General features: G+C 51.3%; 1 protein-coding gene and 1 pseudogene across 25 annotated transcripts in view; one reads left to right on the top strand and one right to left on the bottom strand.

The window, feature by feature from the left end:
• The window catches only part of TMEM181 (transmembrane protein 181), a 109,254-nt gene that overhangs the window by 60,077 nt on the left and 27,061 nt on the right, over positions 1-22,116 (bottom strand). For 6 of the 25 annotated variants that reach the window (XM_035297081.3, XM_054254586.2, XM_078370410.1 and 3 more), the window contains exon 2: positions 4,265-4,368. The exons of 2 other annotated variants lie outside the window; for them this stretch is intronic. In XM_035297081.3, coding sequence (XP_035152972.1) covers positions 4,265-4,368 — 104 coding nt within the window. Of the gene's footprint in view, positions 1-3,788; positions 3,911-4,264; positions 4,369-5,239; positions 5,423-14,289; positions 14,477-17,378; positions 17,623-17,882; positions 18,504-22,116 lie in introns of those variants that run through there. 17 more of the 25 variants (XM_078370405.1, XM_078370403.1, XM_078370407.1 and 14 more) reach the window with 12 other exon arrangements.
• Positions 14,618-15,325, top strand: LOC108591335 (interferon-induced transmembrane protein 3 pseudogene; annotated as a pseudogene).

The following is a 22,116-nucleotide window of genomic DNA, read 5'->3' as shown; positions in this document are numbered from 1 at the left end:
TGTGGCTTTGTTTGCCTTGTGACCTTTGGCTGAAAAGTGAATACTTAAATCTAATAATGTACCTCTGGAAACCAGACTCTCCCCTTCCCCAGGGTTTCCTGTTACCCATTTTTGTATTTTTGTTTTTGTTGTTGTTACAGACTGTCTCTGTGCAAAGGATCAGCCTGAGATTTAAACTTCAAGTCTTTTCAGGTCTGGTCTGAGCCCACACCTCCCTCTGGGCAGGTGTGGTGACTTTCTAAATTTCCCTGTGTTAGCAGTTTTGAATGTCCTGGTCTTCGATGTCTGGCTCCCCAAAAAGGACAAAGGGAAAAATGAGGGGGTAAAAAAAGTGCCAGCCCTTTAGATCCCCTGGAAGTAATTTTAGCCAGAGGGGGAGGGGCTTGCAACGACTGAGGGAGGTTCAACGGCAGCAGCCACTCTTTCTTCACTGTACTTCTGCCATTAGAAGTAGCAGCAGCAGTCAGAGCACAGATCCCTGATATCTGCAGGGCAGGGTTGTTTTTGCCCACCTTGGTTTCTACAAGCTCTAGAACACACAGCTGCCTGCTACAGGCCTGCAGTGGAGGATGGGTACCTGCTACTGAACTAAGGGCTGCACCGACCAAAATTAACCACAATCCAATGTACAAGCATTCCCTACGAAGCTGCAAGCCTTCAAGAGACTCCGGAGTTCCCAAAACAGTTACACCACAGATTCTGCCACCCCAGTTGTCCTCTATGTAGAAGACATGGATCCCTACTCCACCATCTTCCCAGAATCCTCTCTAAGCTTCATAATTCCTACAACGCATTTCCTCAGATTTTTGGCCTTAAAAGTAGTAGTCAAAGGAAACACTGTGAATCCGATTTTAATTTAGAACTGGATTTGTTTCAAAACGTATCACTCTCAACTGGTGATGTCAGTTTTTCTGAGCTGCCTCAGTGACAATCCCCTGTCTGCAACCAACAAGCCTCCACTCAAAAGGAGGAAGTACACGACCAGGGTAGTATGTCTCTGGAATGCGTTTAGGAATGCTGAGAACGACGTCTCTGTAGGAAGGAGGCTTGTGGGCACAATAAGGCTCCTGTTAAACAGATTCATGATCTAAGTAAACTCCTAACCCAGGAAGTAAGACAGTCTGGTTTCCTGGAAATAATTAAGAACTGGGAGCCAGAAAAACCTGGGCTCAGCTGGGCATGGTAACTCACACCTGTAATCCCAGCAGTTTGGGAGGCCGAGGTGTCCGGATCACCTGAGGTCAGGAGTTCAGACCAGCCTGGCCAATACGGTGAAACCCTGCCTCTGCTAAAAATACAAAAAAAAAAAATTAGCTAGGCGTGTTGTGGCAGGCTCCTGTAATCCCAGCTACTCAGGAGGCCGAGGCAGGACAATCACTTGAACTGACGAGGTGGAGGTATAGCGAGCTGAAATCACACCACTGCTCTCCAGCCTGGGCAACAGAGTGAGATGCTGTCTCAAAAAAGAAAAAAAGGCCAGGTGCAGTGGCTCATGCCTGTAATCCCAGCACTTTGGGAGGCTGAGGCGGGTGGATCACGAGGTCAAGAGATCAAGACCAACCTGGTCAACAAGGTGAAACCCTGTCTCTACTAAAAACACAAACATTAGCTGGGCATGATGGTACGCACCTGTAGTCCCAGCTACTCGGGAGGCTGAGGCAGGAGAATTGCTTGAACCCAGAAGGCGGAGGTTGCAGTGGGCTGAGATCGCGCCATTGCACTCCAGTCTGGGTAACAACAGCGAAACTCCGTCTCAAAAAAAAAAAAAGAACTATCTGGACTGTAGTCTTCACTAACAAGACTTTCTAGATCTTGAGTTCCTCGTCTGCAAAATGACAGTTACTAAACTGATAGTCCCTAAGGTACTCCTAACCCTGTAAGAACCTTATCACATGAAATAATCCGGAGCAGAGTGTGCTTGTGATACTTAATTTTATGTGTCAACATGACTGGGTCACGGGTGCCAAGACATTTGGTTAAACATTATTCTACTGTGTCTGTGGTTGTTTCCGGATGAGATTAACATGTGAACCGGTAGACTGAGTCAAGCAGATTGCTCTCTCCAATGTGGGTGGACCTCATCCAATCCATCAAAGGTCTGAATAAAACAAATTGGCCGAGTAAGGGAGAAATCGCTCTTTCTGGCCGGACTCTCTCTATATCCAGCTGGGATACTGGTCTTCTCCGCCTTCAGACTCAGACCTGGACTCGGCTGGAACTTAATCCAGCTCTCCTTGTTCTCGTGGCTTTGGGCTTAGACTGGAACTACATAATGGGCTCTCCTGGCCTCTTACTTGCTGACTGCAGATCTTTGGACTTCTCAGCTTCCATAATCATGTGAGCAAATTCCTTATAATAGTTAGAAAGACAGATAGGATAGACAGGCAGGCTAGCCAGGTATCTCCTATTGATTCTGTTTCTCTGGAGTGCCCTGACTAATAGAGTACTGTACGGAAGAACGAAGGGGACAGAGAAACCCTGACTTCACTTGTATCTCAGCCTTGGTGCATCACTTCACATTTCTGCAAGAGCGGAGGGGGCTGGATATAATCATGCACATTGAGACAGAGACTGGCCTCAAGGAACAGAAACTGGCTGAGGTCCCACTGAGACTGGAGACCACGAAAATGTTAATGCCTCCCCTACCGATCTTAAAGGATAGCAGTGAAAATCAAGTAAGATCATGGATATATCTTGTGCTGTAATTAATATAATTTTTACTTCTTGATGACTTTACGGGAAAGAAGTTGGCTACAGCTGTTATCACCATCACCATCAGATGAACAACACCTGAAGAGCCACCCTCCCCCTCCAGCTTCCTTGTCCATTTACCAACACAGTTTGGGGTAAGAAACTAACTTTTCATTTTTTGGAGACAGAGTCTCACTCTGTCACCCAGGCTGGAGTGCAGTGGTGCAATCTAGGCTCACTGCAACCTCTGCCTCCTGGGTTGAAGCAATTCTCTGCCTCAGCCTCCTGAGTGGCTGGGATTATAGGCATCTGCCACCACGCCCGGCTAATTTTTTCTATTTTTAGTAGAAATGGGGTTTCACCATCTTGGCCAGGCTAGTCTTGAACTCTTGACCTCGTGATCCACCCACCTTGACCTCCCAAAGTGCTGGGACTATAGGCATGAGTCACCAAGCCTGGCCAGAAACTAGCCTTTTGAGGCACAAATTGCTTCTGGGACAGGTTAAGCCTAATTGCCATTCACATTTTAGTATTAAGGGCATCAATTAAACAACACCTACCAGAAATCGCCCTAATGGACAAAGACATTTTATTTCCGACGGAAACAAAGAATGGAGGAATAAATTCTCTCCAGACAAGTCAGACTCCTGGTTGCTTGCCCTGTACACACGAAAAGACCTGGGTCTCTGGGAACCTTGTGGAAACCATTTGGCTTCTCTGGTTCTCCACCTGTGAGAAAGGGTATAGATAATCTCACTGCTCCTGAAGCCACCCACCCTATGCTCAGCCAGCAGAGAGAGCCAGCAGTCCCCCCACTCTCCTCCCCACCCGTCAGCTGCATCGTAATTTGCTCAGCCTGTGTCCCCTAACAGGGAGCAGGTTCCAGCTGCACCGTGCCCAGCTGGGCCTAGGGCACAGCAGATTAGAAATGTCTGCTTGGAGGCCAGGCGCAGTGGCTCACGCCTGTAATCCCAGCACTATAGAAGGCCAAGGCAGGAGGATCACGAGGTCAGGAGATTGAGACCATCCTGGCCAACATAGTGAAACCCCGTCTCTACTAAAAAATACAAAAATTACCTGGGCATGGTGGCACGCACCTGTAGTCCCAGCTACTTGGGAGGCTGAGGCAGGAGAATTGCTTGAACCCAGGAGGCGGAGGTTACAGTAAGCAAAGATTGCGCCACTGCACTCCAGCCTGGCGCCTTGCAACAGAAGGAGACTGTCTCAAAAGAAAGAAAAAGATGAAAAGGGAGGAAGAAAAGGAAGGAAGAGGAAAAGGAAAGAAAAGAAAGAAATGTTTGCTTGGCCAATCAAAGGCATGTGGTCAATGCAGCCCTGGCTGCTGCACAGGGCATAGCCAGGGTCACTTGGGGCTGCACACTGCACCTCCCTCAGGAGAGACGTAGCAGCTAGAAGCACAGAGCTGGGACCCTGTCCACCCTGTGGGCACTTCTCCCTCCGTGCTGGGGCCCTTGGCAGTGGGGAGCCAGGGGCACAGCTGGGCTGGCCAAAAGTGACACGCCAGGACTGCCACACAGGGCAAAAGATTCACTGAGGAAAAACCAAACCTTACCTCTGATCCCAACGAAGACGGTCAGGCCAAAGCAGATGAAGAAGACGACAAACACGAGGACAAAGTGGCGCTTGGAGAGTGTGTAGAGCCGCATAGGCGCCAGCCTGGGGGCAGAAGCCAGCAGTGAGGGATGGTCAGAAGGCCCGGGGGGTCATAGGAAATCGGCCCTGTAGCAACAGCTCCCCCCACACGGTGCTGCCCACCTCCCCTCCCAGCCCCTCACTCCCAAGGTGGTCCAGCACTGCCACCAGGCGGCCTCCAGGACACAACACAACAGCCCCCGTGACCTCGGTGCCACGAGCTCCTGCATGTTCCAGGTCAGAGGGTCTATGGACACACCAGCCACCATGGTCTGTACATGGCACACCAACCCCACGCTCAAGGAGAACATACTAAGGCTACTAGACACCCCAGGGGTCACTGCCCCCAAGGTGGTGGCCAGACCCCACTACCCACCCCACACACGCACGCACACACATGCACAAGCACAAAGCCTACAGTGGTGGCACCGCCAGGCCCCACTGGAAGCTCCAGGTCCTGCCAGCAGCACACTGCTCCCTCCACTGTCCCCACCAGCCCAGAGCCTGACTCCTCCCATCCCAAGTCCCCCACAACTTCAGGTCCCCCTCGTGTCACCCACCAACATGGACGCTGCCTTGCTGTGCGGTTTTCTGTGATTTACGCCAACAGGGAAACCCACTCACCCTGCCGGGTTCCCGCTCAGTCACAGGAAAACCCCAGGGGACAGGGATCCTTTCTTTTAGAACACCCTGTATCAGGGCCAGCAAAGAAAAGAAAATCTGCAAAGGCCCAGGCAATAGGGGAGACTTTGGGAACACTCGGGCTCTGTCACAAGGCACAGCTCTGCTTCTCTGGGCAGCCGGGGACATATAAGCATGACTGCGTCCCAGTCAAACCACTGACAAAAGGGGCGCAGCCGGCCCCCGCCCTGTGCCGAGGAGAAGACCCACAGACCAGAGGGACAAGCGGCGCTGTCTGTTTCGCTCTATCTTCTGTGTTCTCTGTCGTCCTCGCATGTTCTGTCTTAGGAGCCAGATCAGCAGGAAGGAGTCTGAGCACCTCACCTCAGGGACAGGCAGCTTCACGCCCACCTGGGAGGCAGACACAGGCTCACCCCAGCTTTGCAGGAAGGTTACTGGCTTCACAGTCCAAAGCTCACACGGGCAAGGGCACCCCCACCCCCACGATACACGCCCAAGACTGCCGCTGCAGAGGAGGAAGTCACTGCCGGCCAGCTACAGGGCCAGCGCAAGGCTGTGAGTCAACACCACTGGGACGTGGCTCTGCTAACACCAGGTCTGCTGCCCCAGCAGGGACTGCGTGGCCACCTGGGCAGTAGCACACAGACTAGGGTTACTGGGTGAAGAAATAAAGAAAACGTGCCTCTGCGGCTGCGTGGGGACTGGGTGTAAACACTCACCCACATACAAGACAAGAGAGCTAGGGAAGGAGGCGGCCTGGCCCAACTCAGCTCCGGGGCCTGACAGATCCTCAGAGGCCCCGGAGTCATAAAATACCCGCAAGGAATGACCTCAGGGAGCAAACTCAACGCCTTCAATTCACAAGTGAGGAAACTGAGGTCTGGAGACTGTGCACATGCCCAAGATGCTGCAGCCCTGCCCTCTGTAGCCACAGTATGCAGAGGTGGCTCTGGGATGGCACCGCAGGCTCCAACCTATGTTAATGCCTCAGAGCAAGCCTTGCGGAGTGTGGAGGCCAGCCCGGGAGGCCCTGCGGAGTGAGGAGGCCCTGCGGAGTGTGGAGGCTGGCCCAAGAACAAGTCTCCTCTGACCTCCTGCAGTTACCCCAGCTGTCAAGTCTATCCTTAGTTTAAGCATGCTGCGTTTACGTTATTATTTTAACACTGCAGACTGGAAGATTCCTAGGCAGCTGCTCAGGGCCTTTTCACATTGAAAAATTACACAAAGCTAAATAAACTAGATGGTGGGGAAATGCAAATAAAGCCTGTAGTTTCGTTAACAGTAGTCAATGTCTTAGTCTCGATAAACGCGCCAGGTTATGCGAAGTGCTCCCATGAGGGGAAGGTGGGTGAAGAATGTACGGAAACACTCTGCTATCTGACCCTCTGCTGCAAAGCTCAAGTGGCTTTTAAACAATGACGTTGCTATTTCTGAGTTCCTACACTGCACCATTCTAGGGGTTCTGTTCCCCGTGGGAAGCCACAGTCCCAAGACTAAGAAGCTCCAATAACTGCACAAGCAGAGGCTGAAAGCACAGGAGCAATTACTTGGAAGCAGAGAAAACCAGAATAACTCTAAATAGTGATTTAAAAACACATTATTGACCCCCTACCAGCACCGTTATTTAGCAGATGAGACAGAACGTTGCAAAAAGAGGCCTTAAGAAAGGGTATGGGAGGCTGGGCACAGTGGCTCATGCCTGAATAATCCCAGCACTTTGGGAGGCCAAGGCAGGCAGATCATCTGAGGTCAGGAGTTCGGGACCAGCCTGGTGAACATGGTGAAAATCCATCTCTACTAAATATACAAAAATTAGCTGGGTGTGGTGGCTCGTGCCTGTAATCCCAGCTACTTGGGATACTGAGGTAGGAGAATTGCTTGAACTGGGACCCAGGAGGTAGAGGTCAGGCCACTGCACTCCAGCTTGAGACTCCATCTCAAAAAAAAAAAAAAAAGCTTTGAGCCAAAGAACCAGAGACTTCTGAAACCTCAGAAACAAGACCATGTTTCAGATGATCACAGCTCTAAAACTGGTAAAACAACAAAATCTTGAGAAACCAAGGTAAAGACGGGGGAGATGAGGTGTCTTTGCCAGAACTGACCCAGCCTCCTGCTGTGAGACCAGCTCGGTGACCACAACGGCTGGAGTCCCTAGTCGCTTCAGAACATGGCACCTGTCCTGTACCAAGTGTCTACTGCCTGTCACGCCTCCTGCTAAAACCCTCACAGTCCCTAACAGCCAGCCCACCTAGACCTGTGACCGAGCAAGACTCAGTGACCGAGACAGCCCACAGCCCTCTCTAATGAGTCCACCAAGGGAGGATATTTCTAAACACCTAGAGGCAAGGCTGCGATGCAGAAAAGATGCACAGCCTACCAACAGAGACAGGGGTGTCCCTGACCCCAGGCCTTCCCTCTCATCTTGATTCTGTTGTCCCCGTGTGCATCCCATGCGTGACCTCCAGCCCTAGACTCTGGTCACCCCTCACGTTAGTCCTCCAACACCAGCTCATCTCCTGCTGCTTCTCTCTTCGTCCTTCCTTCCTTCGGGAGCCATCCTCCCTGCCCATGCCTACCCCACCTCAAACAGGGTCACCCAAGACATTTTCACTTAAAAGCCCTATGGTACTTTAAGGTCGAAAGGTTTAAAACTGAGCTGAAACACAAAATAACATCTCTGAAAAGCCCACTTCCACTGCCCACTTCCTGCCTCCACCCATTCTCCATTCTCGTACCCTGAAAACTGGCACCAGCTCAGATGCCCCTCTCTCGCTCCCAGACAGCCAGGAAAAGCTGTGTCCCCACTGCCCAGCTCTTCTTCATCACCAGCATGCTGGCCCACTGTCCAGGCCCTAAAAACTCCTGCCAGCTGCCACTGTCACCTCCAGACATGCCTTCCTTCATGCCATTCTAGCACTTTAATAGCCTCAGCCTGCCCAGGAAGCCTACGGTGCCCCGCAGCCAACTCGATTAAGTTTAGACAGGCCTTTCAAAGTCTCAGAGATCCTTCCCCACAATCCCTCTCCAGCCTCTGCCACCATCCACATATCCTATGTGAATTACAGTCCACCCAGAGCACCTGCAAGTCTCTCTCAGAAGGCTACCTGCGCTCCCTGTCATCACAGCTCTGAGGTAGGTACTACGACAACCCCTTCCACAGATGAGAAAGCTCGGACTTAGGAAGGTTCCATTACTTGCCCTAGATCACAAAGCTGGTGAGTGCAACACTGAAACGGCCTCATCAGACTCCAGAGCTTCAATTCTACACAACAGGGTCAAGCCAGACTCCAGGCCGGCCCACTCACACAGTGCTCTGATCTAAGACGCTTTCTTTTCTCCCACCAAAGCTACCTAAATCCTACCCAGCATCCAGGGTTCAATGGTGTCCCACCTTCTCCAGTAAGTCTTCCCTCACACTCCATCTCTCATGGCTGCCCACAGTTCAAACCATCGCAACAGATGTGGTCTGTGTAGGGCACATTGGGAGCCCGATGTAGGGCTGATGGCCCCACAGGGTCGTGGGGTGAGCCTTATGCTGTGCTGAGGCGCAGGATCCGAGAAATAAAGAGACAGGACACAGAAGTACAAGAAAAACGCAGCTGGGCTCGGGGGGCCATGCCACCTATAAGCAGAGTCAGACGAGGCCCCGAATGTCCAGAAGCATGAGTATTTATTGTGTATAGGTTCGGGGGCAGGGCAGGGCAGTGAGTGAAATCATCTTTAAGGATAGTGATAGGGTCGTGAACAATAAAACATGGGGTCCACCCCCATTAGGTCACCTAGGCCAGGAGGTGGACAGTGCACGGCAAGGGGCCCATTCCCACGAAGGCAAGGGCCATGCGCAGTAAGGGGTCCATCCCCATTAGGTCACCGAGGTATGAAGGTGGGCCGTGCTCAGTGAATAGGGTGCAGTATGCAATACTTCTATCTATGGGCAAACTACTTCTAGGAAGATTTATAGGAGGATGCTTTAAGACCCATAGCAGTGACAGAGCTGTCAGGGTTACTGCCACCTTCTGGCAGCTTCCAATGGGTTCTATGGGAAGATGCTTTTCAAGCATCACAGTAGCAAGAGCTGATTAAGTTCACAGTCACCCAGGTGGATTGCCGTTCTGAGGGCAGCCTTCCACAAGAACTGGAGCAAGGTCCTACGGACTCCTTTATCAGGAGGAGTGGCTCTCGCCCCAAGCCTGCCATACAGCGGGTATCTTTACGATACTGAACGCTGCCGCCTGGAACATGGATTCTTGTCCTGGTATAACTGTTTTTCCCTTAAGTCATGCTCTGCACTGTGTCTGCTGTAGACATTCCTCAGAATATAAGCTGCTTATTCCTTAATTCATGCTCTGTACTGTGTCCACTCTAGGCATTCCTCCGATTATGAACTAAGATATAATTATAGGTATATATGTAGGGAAATATTCTTTAGGCACTCATACTATCAACTATTATATGATTATATAGAGAGGATTATATAAAGGGATTCTTCAAGCCCTATTTCTATCAACTAATATCTGATTATGTAAAGGATTATGTAAAAAGAAATAACTGAGTAGTAACACTATAATGTGAGATATTCCTCAAGCCCTAACTGTGCCAGCGTTCTGCTTAGCTCTCATTCCTCGGTGCCTATATGGGGGGTTCCCCACAGTCCGCACTACACAGCAGAGTGCCTGGAACCACCAGCTTGGCACATGGAAGGCCTACGGAAACATCTCCTAAACTCAACTCCCATTCTTTATTCCAGAAGCGTTTGTGTTATTTCCTCAAGTTGGTGGAGAGATGCTAGACCAGGGGCTCCATGCTTCCCCACATGCCCAGGCCGGGTCAAGCATGACAGCTGAGGAAGTCCTCAGCCCAGCCATCCAGGTCAGGAAGACTTCCTAGAAAACCTGCCAGCTTTCCACACTGTCTCTTCTAGCAGAGGCCGCATGCCACGTTTCCCCTCCTGTCCATGCATCTTTTCACATGAGGCATCTAACACATTCTCAAATGCTGGCCTGCCTGGAGCCTCCAGCTCTTGCAAGATTTGTCACAGGCAAGGAAACAAACTGTCCCCCAAGGGTCTCCTTGACTCTTTGGGTCCTTTCTAAATAATCTCATTTTCACAGGTGCTTTAAAATATTACACATGTGTTTCCTAGAAAATCTGAACACACCTTTACTGGAACGCCTACCCCTAAAATTACATCCATAATGCAAATCACTGCAAGCCAGGTCTCCCCTCCTTCTGCATATTCTTTCCCAAAGGACAGCTTCCAAGCAAGATGAGGTCTGTTGAGTGTCTAATCCACACAAGACAGGAGCTGGAAAACTTCTATCCAGCTCTCCACCACCTCCCCTCCCCTCCCCTCCCCTCCCCTCCCCATCACCTCCCTTGCCTCATCAGCCCCCTTGCCCCAACACTCCCCTTGTACCATCACCTCCCTCACCCCATCAGCCCCCTTGTCCCATCATCTCCCTCACCCCACCTCCTCACCATCACCGTCCGGGGACATGCTGCTTTCTGTCCCCTCCCCTTCTCTACTCTTGCTCCCTTAGTGATCTCATCCTGTCTCAGGCTCACCGTGGGCCCGCTGCACAGAACCCCAGAAATAAACAGAAATTCTGTGAATTTCTTCATCCCACAAATAAACAGAATCTGAGTGCTATTAATTTCTTCATCCAGTTTTATCAAAATACAGTTTTCTGATATATGAAGCTTATTCTCTAAATTGTCAGTACCACTTGTTTGAATTATTTAATGAGGGCTAGGGAATACACCAAAAAATCTCCCTTCTGATTTAAGTGGCCTGGGCTGTGTCCTGGGAGGGGAGGAATGTTTTATTTACCCAGGTGAATCTAATATGCAGCAGTCTGCGAGCCATCCAACTAGTTTAATCTTTTGAATTTAAACATGAAGCATCTCAAGCCAGAAAAGGTTTTTGATAACAGGACAATGGAAACAGAAAAAGATGAGCACATGCCTGAAAATGTAGGTTTTGCTTCTTGTCTTTGTTACAAGAAGGCCAGGAAAGCTGAGGTTTCACCCAGGCAAGTTCACCAGCTACTTATTCATCAGAAAGGTCCTGAGGGGCTTGAGGGGTGTGCAGAGGAGGCAGGTGTGAACAACAGCCTGCTTTACACCTCAGCCCAGCCCTCCCCCTTCAACTCCAGACCCCTATTCAACCACCTGGCATGTCCACTTAGCTATCAAGTGGGGACCTCACATATGTCCTGTCTCACACCAAACCCCAGATCCTGTGCCTGTGGCCTGGCCCATCTCAGGACACACCAACTCCAACCCTCCAGGTACACAAGCCAGGAGACTGGGAAGAATCTATTTGGATTCATCTCACATATTCTACTAAATCCAAAGCTTTCCACCAACACACACACCCAGAAATAAAACAAACTTAAAAAGGAAACTCAACATACAAAGTCACACAGGCAGAGAAAATCTCCTGTCTCCAACTACCAGGAAGTGTCCTTTCAGAACACAAGACAGACAACCACCCTCCTGCCACAGAGCACTGCCTGCCCTGCCGTCGCTGATAGTCGCCGCACCACTGCCCCCGCTGCAAGGCTCTGTGAGAGAAAGCAACGGTCCACTTGCCCAGAGGATGCGGTGCACCAGTTCTCAGGATTTCCTGGCGGGGGCTTCACTGGGCATCCGCCCCCACACCCAACCTGCAGCTCCCCTCCCACCTCCCAGAGGCCAGCACTGAGCCCTGGGAATGGCGCAGGTCCGGTAACTTTTGATGTCTTTCATTTTTACTAACTCACTCTTCCCTGGATTTTTTTTTTCTGTTTTCCTCCATGTTCTCCTGTGTTCTCTGCAATGGCAAATGGTAAATGACCCACTGAATTGCAACACTGAACTTCCTCCCCCCAGCGTCGTCTCTTCCTGCTGTCTGTTCTGACTTTGGTCCTCTGCTTCTGTAGTTGGGGCACAGTGGCTCCCTGCAGCCCCACCCGGAAAGCCTTCTCCCTGGGACCTGGTCCTCGAGGCTGCAATGCTTGCTCAGGCCCGGCCAGCTGTAAAGCCATGTCCCCATTAGACGCACTGAGCTCCTCAAAACCACGGCACCAACATGACTTCACCCACTAAGTGCCTGCTCCTCCCATAGAGGCCTCAGGGGTCAGAAAACAGTCAGGAAGGCACCGCAGGGCAGGTGAGCACTCCACCAGCCGAGCTGCACACAACCACACCCCAGGCCTGCTGTACAGAACCACAACACAGAATCTGGGTGAGCAGAAGACTGAGAGCACCTCCAGGTGCTGTCCTGCAGTGACAGGGACACAGATGGGAGGGCAGCCAGCACCAGCATTCCCACCTCCACAGAACCAGCAAGACCAGCACCTGCAGCAGCGGCCAAGGTGTGTTTGAGAGACGTCTTCATCTCGGTCTCCACAGGCCACCACGATGACAGGTGGGCAAGACCGAGAACTTTCGGTACTGCACATCGTGCTGCTTGTTCAACTGATGCCGGGACCTCCGACTAGAGAACTGACGAGTTGGGATCTGAGCAGCGGTCAGGGACTTTAAATCTCCCAGCCCATTCTCACACTGTCGTTTTTAGTTTTCCAATCTGTATAAATATCATCTTTTCTCCTTTGGCCCAAAGCGCCAGCCTGTTGCCTGACAGCCTAGCTCCCCACTTCCTGACTACATGACAGCGGGCAAGCTGAACAGCTCCCCAAAGCCTCAGTTTCCTCATCTGCAAAACGGAGAGATTGCAGAAGATTCACCTCACAGGGTGGCTGGCAGGTGTGAGTAGAATCATAAACAGCGCTCAGAACAGCGTGGCAAGAACTCAGCCAGGCTACTCAACAAAAACCATGGTTGTGCTTTTTTCTCCTCCCTCTTTTTGTTTGAAAGCATTTCAGATTTTGTTCTAACAACATCTGCAAAGACCTACTGTGTGAAGTCTCCCCTCCAGCCGGCTGCAGCAAAGGTGGGAGTTGGCATTTCTGAGCACCTATTTGGTACCAGGCTGGAAGCTTCCCTGTGGGACAGGCACATCAGCCCATTTAGCAAGCAGGAAAACACAGGCTGGGGGAGAATACATGCCCACTTGGGCCTCAGGCCGCAGGATCTGGAAGAGGGAATGGAACTCATAAACGCACACCCAGCAGGTGGAGGTTCGGGCAGAAAGGAGGCCCACCACTCCCTCGCATTCACTCTTAGGCCCCAACTAAAATCTTTCCTTTTTTTTTTTTTTTTTGAGACAGAGTCTCCTCTTTCGCCAGGCGCCACGCTGGAGAGTACAGTGGCGCAATCTCGGCTCACTGCAACCTCCGCCTCCCGGCTTCAAGCAATTCTCCTGCCTCAGCTTCCCAAGTAGCTGGGACTACAGGCTCACACCACCACACCCAGCTAATTTCTGCATTTTTAGTAGAGATGGGGTTTCACCATGTGGGCCAAACTGGTCTCGAACTCCTGGACTCAAGTGATCTACCCACCTTGGCCTCCCAAAGTGCCGAGATTACAGGCGTGAGCCACCAAATAGTTTTCCTTTTCAAGTAACCTACCAACTAAAGAGTTTTAAAAAGAAACTTCTCAAAGAGATGAACTCTAAATAATAATAATAATAATAATAATAACTCTAAAATTTCCATCAGCCAAGTTAGATATAAGTCATTTCTCTAGCTACACAAGAGTTAAGTACAAGCCAGACATGGTGGCTCAAGCCTATGATCTCAGCTCTTTGGGAAGCCAAAGTGGGTAGATCGCCTGAGGTCAAGAGTTCAAGACCAGCCTGGCAAACATGGTGAAACCACGTCCCTACTAAAAATACAAAAATTAGCCAGGTGTGGTGGCGCACATCTGTAGTTCCAGCTTCTTAAGAAGCTGAGGCAGGAGAATTGCTTGAACCCGGGAGGCAACGGTTGCAGTCAGCCTGAGCAACTGAGCAAGACTGTATCCCCTCTCCTTCCCCCACCAAAAAAATAGTAGTCTTCAAAAAGGCTATTATGCAAACATTCAAGGCCTAACCACCTCAAAATACAATAAACGATGTTCTAAGCTACCCAAGGAACGGTGGGTTCACGTGTATCCTTTCCAGACTACAAGCCCAGTGACTCACATGCAAGAACATGTTGGTCAGGTCAGCAAATACCCTGCCCAGACCACAGGGAACTAGAAAGTAGGTCAAACACTGGCCAGCAAGCCCCATCTCAACACAAGCAGCGCTGGCCCTAGCAGGAGGCTCCAGCCAGCTCCAGGGAGTACAGCCTAGTGGTCAGAAACCTGGGCTGGAGGGCCAGCTGCCTGGTCCTCTCCACTGCTGACCAGCAGGGTAACCTGGGGCAATTACTGTACCTCTCCAGAACCCCCGTTCCTGGCCAGGTGCAGTGGCTCATGCCTGTAATCCCAGCACTTTAGGAGGCCAAGGCGGTGGATCATCTGAGGTCAGGAGTTTGAGACCAGCCTGGCCAACACAGTCCATCTCTACTAAAACTACAAACATTAGCCAGGTGTGGTGGCATCAGCCTGTAGTCCCAGCCTTCTACTCAGGGGGCTGAGGTAGGAGAACTGCTTGAACCCAAAAGACAGAAGCTGCAGTGAGTTGAGATTGTGAGATCACACTACTGTCAACCTGGGTGTCAGAGTGAGACTGTGTCTCAAAAAAAAAAGAACCCTAGTTCCTGAAAATTCAGGAAAACTGACTGAGAAGCATCCCAGCAACCCGACCACGGCCGGTCTCCTGTGGACACCATGAACCACACTGTCCAAACCTTCTTCACTCCCGCCAGCACCAACCGTCCCCTGAACTATGAGATGCTGAAGGAAGAACATGAGGTGGCTGCGCTGGGAGTGCCCCACAACCCTGCACCCCCGACATCCACGGTGATCCACATCCAAAGCGAGACCTCCGTGCCCAACCATGTCGTCTGGTCCCTGTTCAACACCCTCTTCATGAACTCCTGCAGCCTGGGCTTCATAGCATTCACCTACTCCGTGAAGTCTAGGGACAGGAAGATGGTTGGCGACCTGACCGGGGCCCAGGCCTATGCCTCGACTGCCAAGTGCCTGAACATCTGGACCCTGATTTTGGGTATCATCATGACCGTTCTGCTGATCATCATCCCAATACTGATTCTGCAAGCCTATCAGTAGATCCGGAGGAATCATCCCGGCCAGGGACTCTGCCCGTGACCTGTCTCCCACGTACTCCAGCTTCCATTCCTCACCCTGCCCCCAGCCAATCCTGTATCAGCCCTTTACCCTCACACACTTTTCTACAGTCACGTTCAATAAAGTGCACATGTTCCTGGAAAAAAAAAGAAAATTCAGGAAAACGAAGGGACCCACCGCCTAGCATTGCTGTGGCAATTAAATTCATTATGACATGAAACCCTTGCCAAGGAACCATTAACTGCCAGCTGTTATTGAGAGGGGAGAATACGGCAGTCAGAAGGGTGGGCTCTAGAGCCAGATGGCCCAGGGTTTGGGCTCAGCTCCAAGGCCTTGAGAAACTCACTTGTCTTCTCCATACCTTGGTTTCCTCTTCTGCAAAACGGGAAAAAAACTTCCTCACAGAAAGTGCTTGTAAAGATTCCATGAAACAATGGACATCAAATACTTACAACAGCACCTGCTCCACGGTGAGCACTCACAAACACAGTTTTCTTTTACTATTTCTAGAGATCATTTTGGTCAGAACAAAAAAACATACTACGAGACAAAATCCTAAATAATTGAATAATGACAGGAACAGGATACTGACCCAAGCCTGGTGTGCCCTCAAAGGCACTGGAAGACTCAGCAGGCCCAGGACCCTGAAACCACAGCAGGACTCCATGGTACTTAATTTGTCTATGCCACGCTTTGCTGCTGGCAGAAGGTGGCTCTAATTAATACACGTCTACACTGAAATACCCCCAGGACGGAAGAGACACATAAAATACACTCTTAAAAAATGGCTTAACGTGCCAAGCAAGACACACACAAAAAAACGAACCTTGTTTAAATTTGCAGAGAAATGCTAAAGTGAGAGCAAAGCCACATGTGAACAAGGGAAAGTCTCAACTCCGCGCAGCCCCGCAGGTGAAACAAGTGAGGTTAGAAACTGAACCATGCCCCACCCCGTCCTCCGACTCCTGGCATCTCTCCTGTCTCTAGCACCATCAGAGAAGGAATGGCGTTTGCATCAGAGAAGAAAAGTTCAATCAAGGTAAAGCCGCAAGAACTGCTCTTTCTGCTGATGGGTTTTGATAGCAACCTCTCCCAACTTTTGAAAGAGCAGGCTGGGTGGAATGTGAGTGAGAGGTTACAGGCCCAGGGTCTGCAGGGGGTCGGTCCCTTACACACTGCAAGCAGACTGCTGAAGCTGCCCCCACTCCTCCGAGCAGCTCTATTCTCTCCCATTCTCTCCACTCCCTTCTTTCTCTGGGCTTCTCTTCCTTCTCGCCTTTTTCACCTCTGGGCTCTCAGACACACCAGCCAAGACCAGGACAGAGAGCACTCAGTCACCTAAGTCCAGGACCCACTCCAGATTTTTTTTTTTTTTTTGGAGATGGAGTTTTGCTCTTGTTGCCCAGCTGGAGTGCCGTGGTGTGACCTCGGCTCACTGCAATTTCCGCCTCCTGAGTTCAAGTGACTCTCATGCCTCAGCCTCCAGCATAGCTGAGATTACAAGCGCCCGCCACCAAGCCCAGCTGATTTTTGTATTTTTGATAGGGACGGAGTTTCATCATGTGGGCCAGGCTGCTCTCAAACTCCTGACCTCATGATCCGCCCATCTCAGCCTCCCAAAGTGCTGGGATTACAGGCATGAGCCATCACGCCCGGCCTTCAGGCTTGCTTTTTAGTAGGACTTTACTACCAAACTTTTCTCAGTTTCCAGGTAGATGACTGAAACGCTGGGCGATGGTGGTGGTCTGATCTCCAGATATCCACATCCCTCTCTTCCCCCGACCTTCTTAGCGCTCCACAGAGCCTGAGGCACTAAGCGCGCTTAGAACTGCACAGCAGGAGGCGTCAACCTTGCACAAAATTCAAGCTTTGCTTGTCCTCCTGGAAACCTTTCTTTAGTCAACAGCTTTCTTTGGTCTAGTTTTCTGTCCTGTAACAGCACAGGACCCTGGCATTAGACCCAGATCCCTGTGCCAGCCAAGGCCCTCACCAGCTCGCTGCCTCTCCTACGGAAAAAGAACCAACTCCAAGGTGCGACGCGAGAGGACCACCTATAACACGCAATAGTCACTCTGCTACAAGGCCACAGCTCCCCAGAGTTGAGCTAAGGCAGTACTGCTAACCTACCTCCACATGGCTTTTAAGATCTCTACAAACCCACATAGGTCTGATGTTTGACACCACCGCAGTTTCCCAAGAGGTGCTAAAACAACACCCCAAAGTCAGAAACTTAAAGCAGAAGGAAAACAGATGTCTCTGTCACAGGCACTTACATTGACGCAACAGGCCTGGGCGTTACTTCTCTGACCGTGTCCACAGCCAGAGAAATCAGCAGAGGTCCAAAGCCTCAAAAACCGCATATAAGCCAAGAAGCGCGCCCGGGCCCCTCCGAGACCGCCTTCAGTGCGGGGACCCGGCCCCGGAGGACTCCCGAGCCAGGCGCGGCTGCCCAGCTGGGCCACTCCTTCTCCCGGACTTTCTGCAACTCCACGCGGCGCTAACCCTCAGGTGAACTCCGTCTCCTTTTCCGGATGCGCCCAGCAGGACACCCAAGCGACTGCTGCGTCAAAAGCAAGCTTTAGGGATAGCGTCCATGGGGCCCCTAAACAAGTTTTTCCTCATTAAAAACCCTGGACTTCACAGACATAAAACAGCCCAAAGCCAGCAGACCGCAAAATGCATTAGAACTCATAAAACTCATCACCCCAGATCCAAAGGAGCTGCTGCGGCAAGCTCTCCGGTGCCCACGTCACCACTCGCCTCTAAGAGCCTCGCACCTGGCGCCGGGAGAGACCGCAGGGCGCTCTCAACACCGAGGGAACGATGGGGCCGGCGCGTTTCCGGCAAGAGAGGCTCCTCAGAAGGCGGCGGGGCTCTGGATGGGCGACCACCCTCCGCCGGGGAAGGGCCACAGCGTCCCCGGGTACTCCCGGGCCCGTGGTGCGCGCTTCCACTCGCAGCCCCATCCCGAAACCCGACCGCATCCCGGTCTCTAACCGCCAACGGGCGGGCAGGCCCGGAAGGGGGCCCAGGGACCGGTCTCCTCTCCTTTTCCCACGCAGACGCCTCCGCCCAACCCACTCGCGAAACCCTCGCAACGCCCCTTTCCCTGCCCCCCAGCTCCACGTGGGCGCCGCGAACCCCGCGGCTCGGCGCCGGGAGCCCGAGAACCCCAACTTCCGGCCGGGGTGCCGGGAGACCCCGCCAGGCCGCCTGCCCAGCCCGACACTCACGGCTCCATCTCGGCGCCCCGAGCTCTCGGCCCCGGCCCGCGCGCCCCGAGCCCGCCCGGCGCCGCGCAGCAGCCTCGGCAGCCTCAGCCGCAGCCGGAGCCGGAGTCGGAGCGACAGCGGCCCCCGAGCGGCCGGCCGCGGAAAACTCATCAGAGCGCGACGCCGGGGTCACGTGCGCGGAAACGACTCTCACGGCGGAAGGGGGCGCAGAGGGCTGGACGCGGGGCGAGGCGGGGCCGGGGGCGCTGTCTCGGTGGGCGCGCGGCGACGGGGCTGGCCACGCTTCACTGCCGGGTGCGAGGGCGGGGCCCCGCGGCCGGGAGCGCCCAGGCTTAGACCTGAGCTGGGGCTGAAGACAGGAGTGAGTGAATATGACTTAATGTATTTCTTGTCCCTAGGGCAAGGAAAACGCGCATTCATTCAACTCCTACTTCCAGGGCGTCTTAATCGGGCGTAAGGATGGGTCTCGGGAATGCATGAATGCCCTGCAGCTTGGAAAACGCTATGGGCACCTGCATTTTTCTGGGGAAAGGAGTTATAGCTGTTTATTCCCAAAGGGGTTCGTGATCCCAAAAAGGTGGAAAGCCAAGGCAAACCTCTGCCACCTCAAGTGATAACAGGAGACCTCCCGGGCTCTTTCCCGTTGCTTCTCCCGCGAGCCGCTTCTAGACTGCAGCTACGCATAGTGTGAGTGCCTTCCTCCCAGACTCTAGCCCTCCGCAAGGGTGCAGCGTGGATCCTGCATCCCACAGAGCTGGAAATGGACCTCAAAGTGCAAGCCCCGCTGCCGGGCGCTGCAACAGGAGTGGGGATCCCGGGCTTCGACACAGTGTTTAGAGAACAGTGGACCAAAAGCACTTTCCTGATTTCGCATACTGGTTTACAGTTCTCCATTTCTGTAATGAAAAATGGATGAGAACCAAGGTTTGGATATTTCTGAGATTCTCTTCGGAGCATTCCTCGAAATGTCCCGTGTTTCCATGTGCTGTGAGTTTAAAGTCAGTCTGCATGAGATAAATGACTCCCAAGCTTCCTTTACAACGCATCCTCATTCACTAAACCGTTAACATGCTTACTAGTGGCAGAAAGGTGCGGATAACAGTTCCTACCTTGAGTGAAATTACAGGTAAAGAAAATTACCAACAGTAAGCTAGGTACCCTTAGCTCAGGGTGCTACAGTGAGGAAGGGTGCCTAACTCGCCTGGAGGAAGGGGAGGAGGTAGGGGAGAGAATGCGTAGTATGGGCTGAATCCGGAGGGTAAGGTGGGTGTTAGGAAGTGGGGGGGGCGGAGCACAGCACAGCCTGAACCAGGACGCTAAGAAATAGTAACACAAAATTTCCTTAGTGGTCTGAATCCTAAAACGCAACTCAAGGAACGAGATTATTTCTCAAGTTCTTTTCATACGCACTCAGAGGGAAAGGATCTTCATAGCAACAAGACCAGAGAACACAAACTCGGTACCTGCTGTGACAGACAGCTAACAGGGATGTGGGGTGCAGGGAGGAGCGGGTCGGAGGGAGTTCTATGAACTGGAACAGGGGTCCAGCCCCGGGGCCTGTTAGATTACAGACATAAGCCACTGCACCTATCCCAAACATTTAATTTTTTTATTTTCTTGAGACAGAATCTCGCTCCATGCCCAGATAATTTTGTTATACACACACACACACACACACACACATACATATATATTTTTTGTAGAGCTAGACTCTCGCTATGTTGCCCAGGCCAGCCTCAAACTCAATCCTCCTGCCTCAGCCTCTTCCGTTGTTGGGATTACAGGCGTGAGCCACGGAGCCCAGCTTACATGATGCATTTTGCGATCCCTCCACATTCACTTCCGGGCCCACTGCTCTGAGCATTCTGCTGCTGCACAAGTTTCCTCCTTAAGCTCAGAATGAGCTTCATTTCAGGTGAGGTCCATAGAAGCCCGAGAATGAATCCATGTCTCAGCAGTTTCAGCCCATTCTCGTGATGTGTCCTCAGCTCTCCATCTGGGATCACACCATCTTAAGAGAGTAACCAGCATTTGCTGAGCACCTGCAAAGCTTAAGACCCTGGCCAATGAATTCCCTTAATGCCCTGATGAGCTGTGAATGGTCATTATCCTCATTTTACAGCTAGGAAACTGAGGCCTGAAGGAGTGATTCTAATCAGGGACTGCTGGTAAGAACCCAGGATGACCCGACCCCATGCTCATGCCCTTCCAGGGCCAGTGCCCCATGCAATGGTGAATGCAACAGGGATACAGTGACCCTGTGGGTGGGCACAAATGGGCCACTGGGTACAGTCTCTCCAACCACAGTTATTCAGCCCAAATTGTTAAGCTTTGTTTTTATTAAAAAGCCTTCTAAAGTCCAGATATACCATGTCCACAGCATTCCCCCAGTAACCTCACCTGAGGAATTTGAGCCGTGTGTGTGTGTGTGTGTCTGTGTGTGTGTGTGTGTGATTTGAAACCCCATCTTATTCCAAAATGAATCTAAGACATTAGAAATTAGATTAATCTGACATCACTTACATTTAGAAAAATCCCTCCTCACACCTAATATTCATTTCGTTTTCTAAGGGCCAAAAAACCATCCTTTTAAATAATTCCTTCTAGAATAGGACCAAAGTCAAGGCCACCAGTCCATAGTGAGCTGACTCCTACTGCCTGCTATTTTTCAAAGTTGATCACAACTCACGAGTCTCATTTATAAATACTCTTCATGAGTCTCATTTATAAATACTCTTCATACCCTAGGAAATCAATTGGTTGTGCTGACGAACTCAAACTCACTTCCTAATTTAACAGCTAATATCTGCGTAGCATTTTGTAGATACACTCATGGGATCTTCTCCCCGATCATATTAATGATACTCATCAATAGTGGCTGACATTGAGTTCTCACACTCTAGCTGGGTGCTGAGTTAAACAGGAATGAAACAGAAGCAACTGATCCCAGTTCTCCCTAACCCACTGTTAGTCAGCTTGGGCTGCAATAACAAAATGCCACAGGCTGCGTGGCTTAAACAATAGAAATGTATTTCTCAAAGTTCTAGAGGATGGAAGTCCAAGATCAAGGTTCTGGCTAATTAGGTTTCTGGTGAAGGCTTTCTCCTGGCATGCAATGACTTCTGTCTGTTCCGTTCACATGGCCTTTCCTCAGTGTGCATGTGCAGAGAAAGGGAGAGGGAGAGGGCAACAGTGTATCTTCTCATAAGGACACTAGTCCTATCAGATGAGGGCCCCGCCTATAACCTCATTTAGCCTTAACTATTTCCGTACTCCAAATACAGTCTTCCTGGGAGCAAGGGCTTCAACATATGAATTTCAATCTGTAATGCCCATAAATGGAAGATTTCATAAAAAGGAAACTGAACTGCATGTTCAGTGCAGAGAGTACAGAAGAATTCAGTACCAACAATTCTAATTCTCTAGTCTTCATTCCAAGGCAGGAAAATCTCACAATCCAGACTTCCCCTTAAGCATAGCTGTAGTTGGTGACAGCTAATGGTAGAGACATCTCTTGGCCTGTGGCTTTGGCAATTCCCAGATACCCATCTTCACTTGACTCATCCTCTCTCCAAAAAGCACAGCATGAACCAAGGTGCTTCCTGTGGTGCTTAGTTCCCTCATCGCGCTACCTTCCCCACAGCCCCTCCCTCCCATAATTTGAAGGAGGGCTTGTGCCTTGCTGGCCCACTTTTTGGAGCAGACAAGGGGGCTTGCTTTCCAGTGGCTCCTTTAACTCCTAAGCACTGATCCTCAGGAGCAAAATCACTCTTAGTGG

The sequence above is a fragment of the Callithrix jacchus genome, chromosome 4, assembly GCF_049354715.1.
Source record: "Callithrix jacchus isolate 240 chromosome 4, calJac240_pri, whole genome shotgun sequence".
Lineage (NCBI taxonomy): Eukaryota > Metazoa > Chordata > Mammalia > Primates > Cebidae > Callithrix > Callithrix jacchus.
This window is presented reverse-complemented; position numbering and strand designations above follow the sequence as displayed.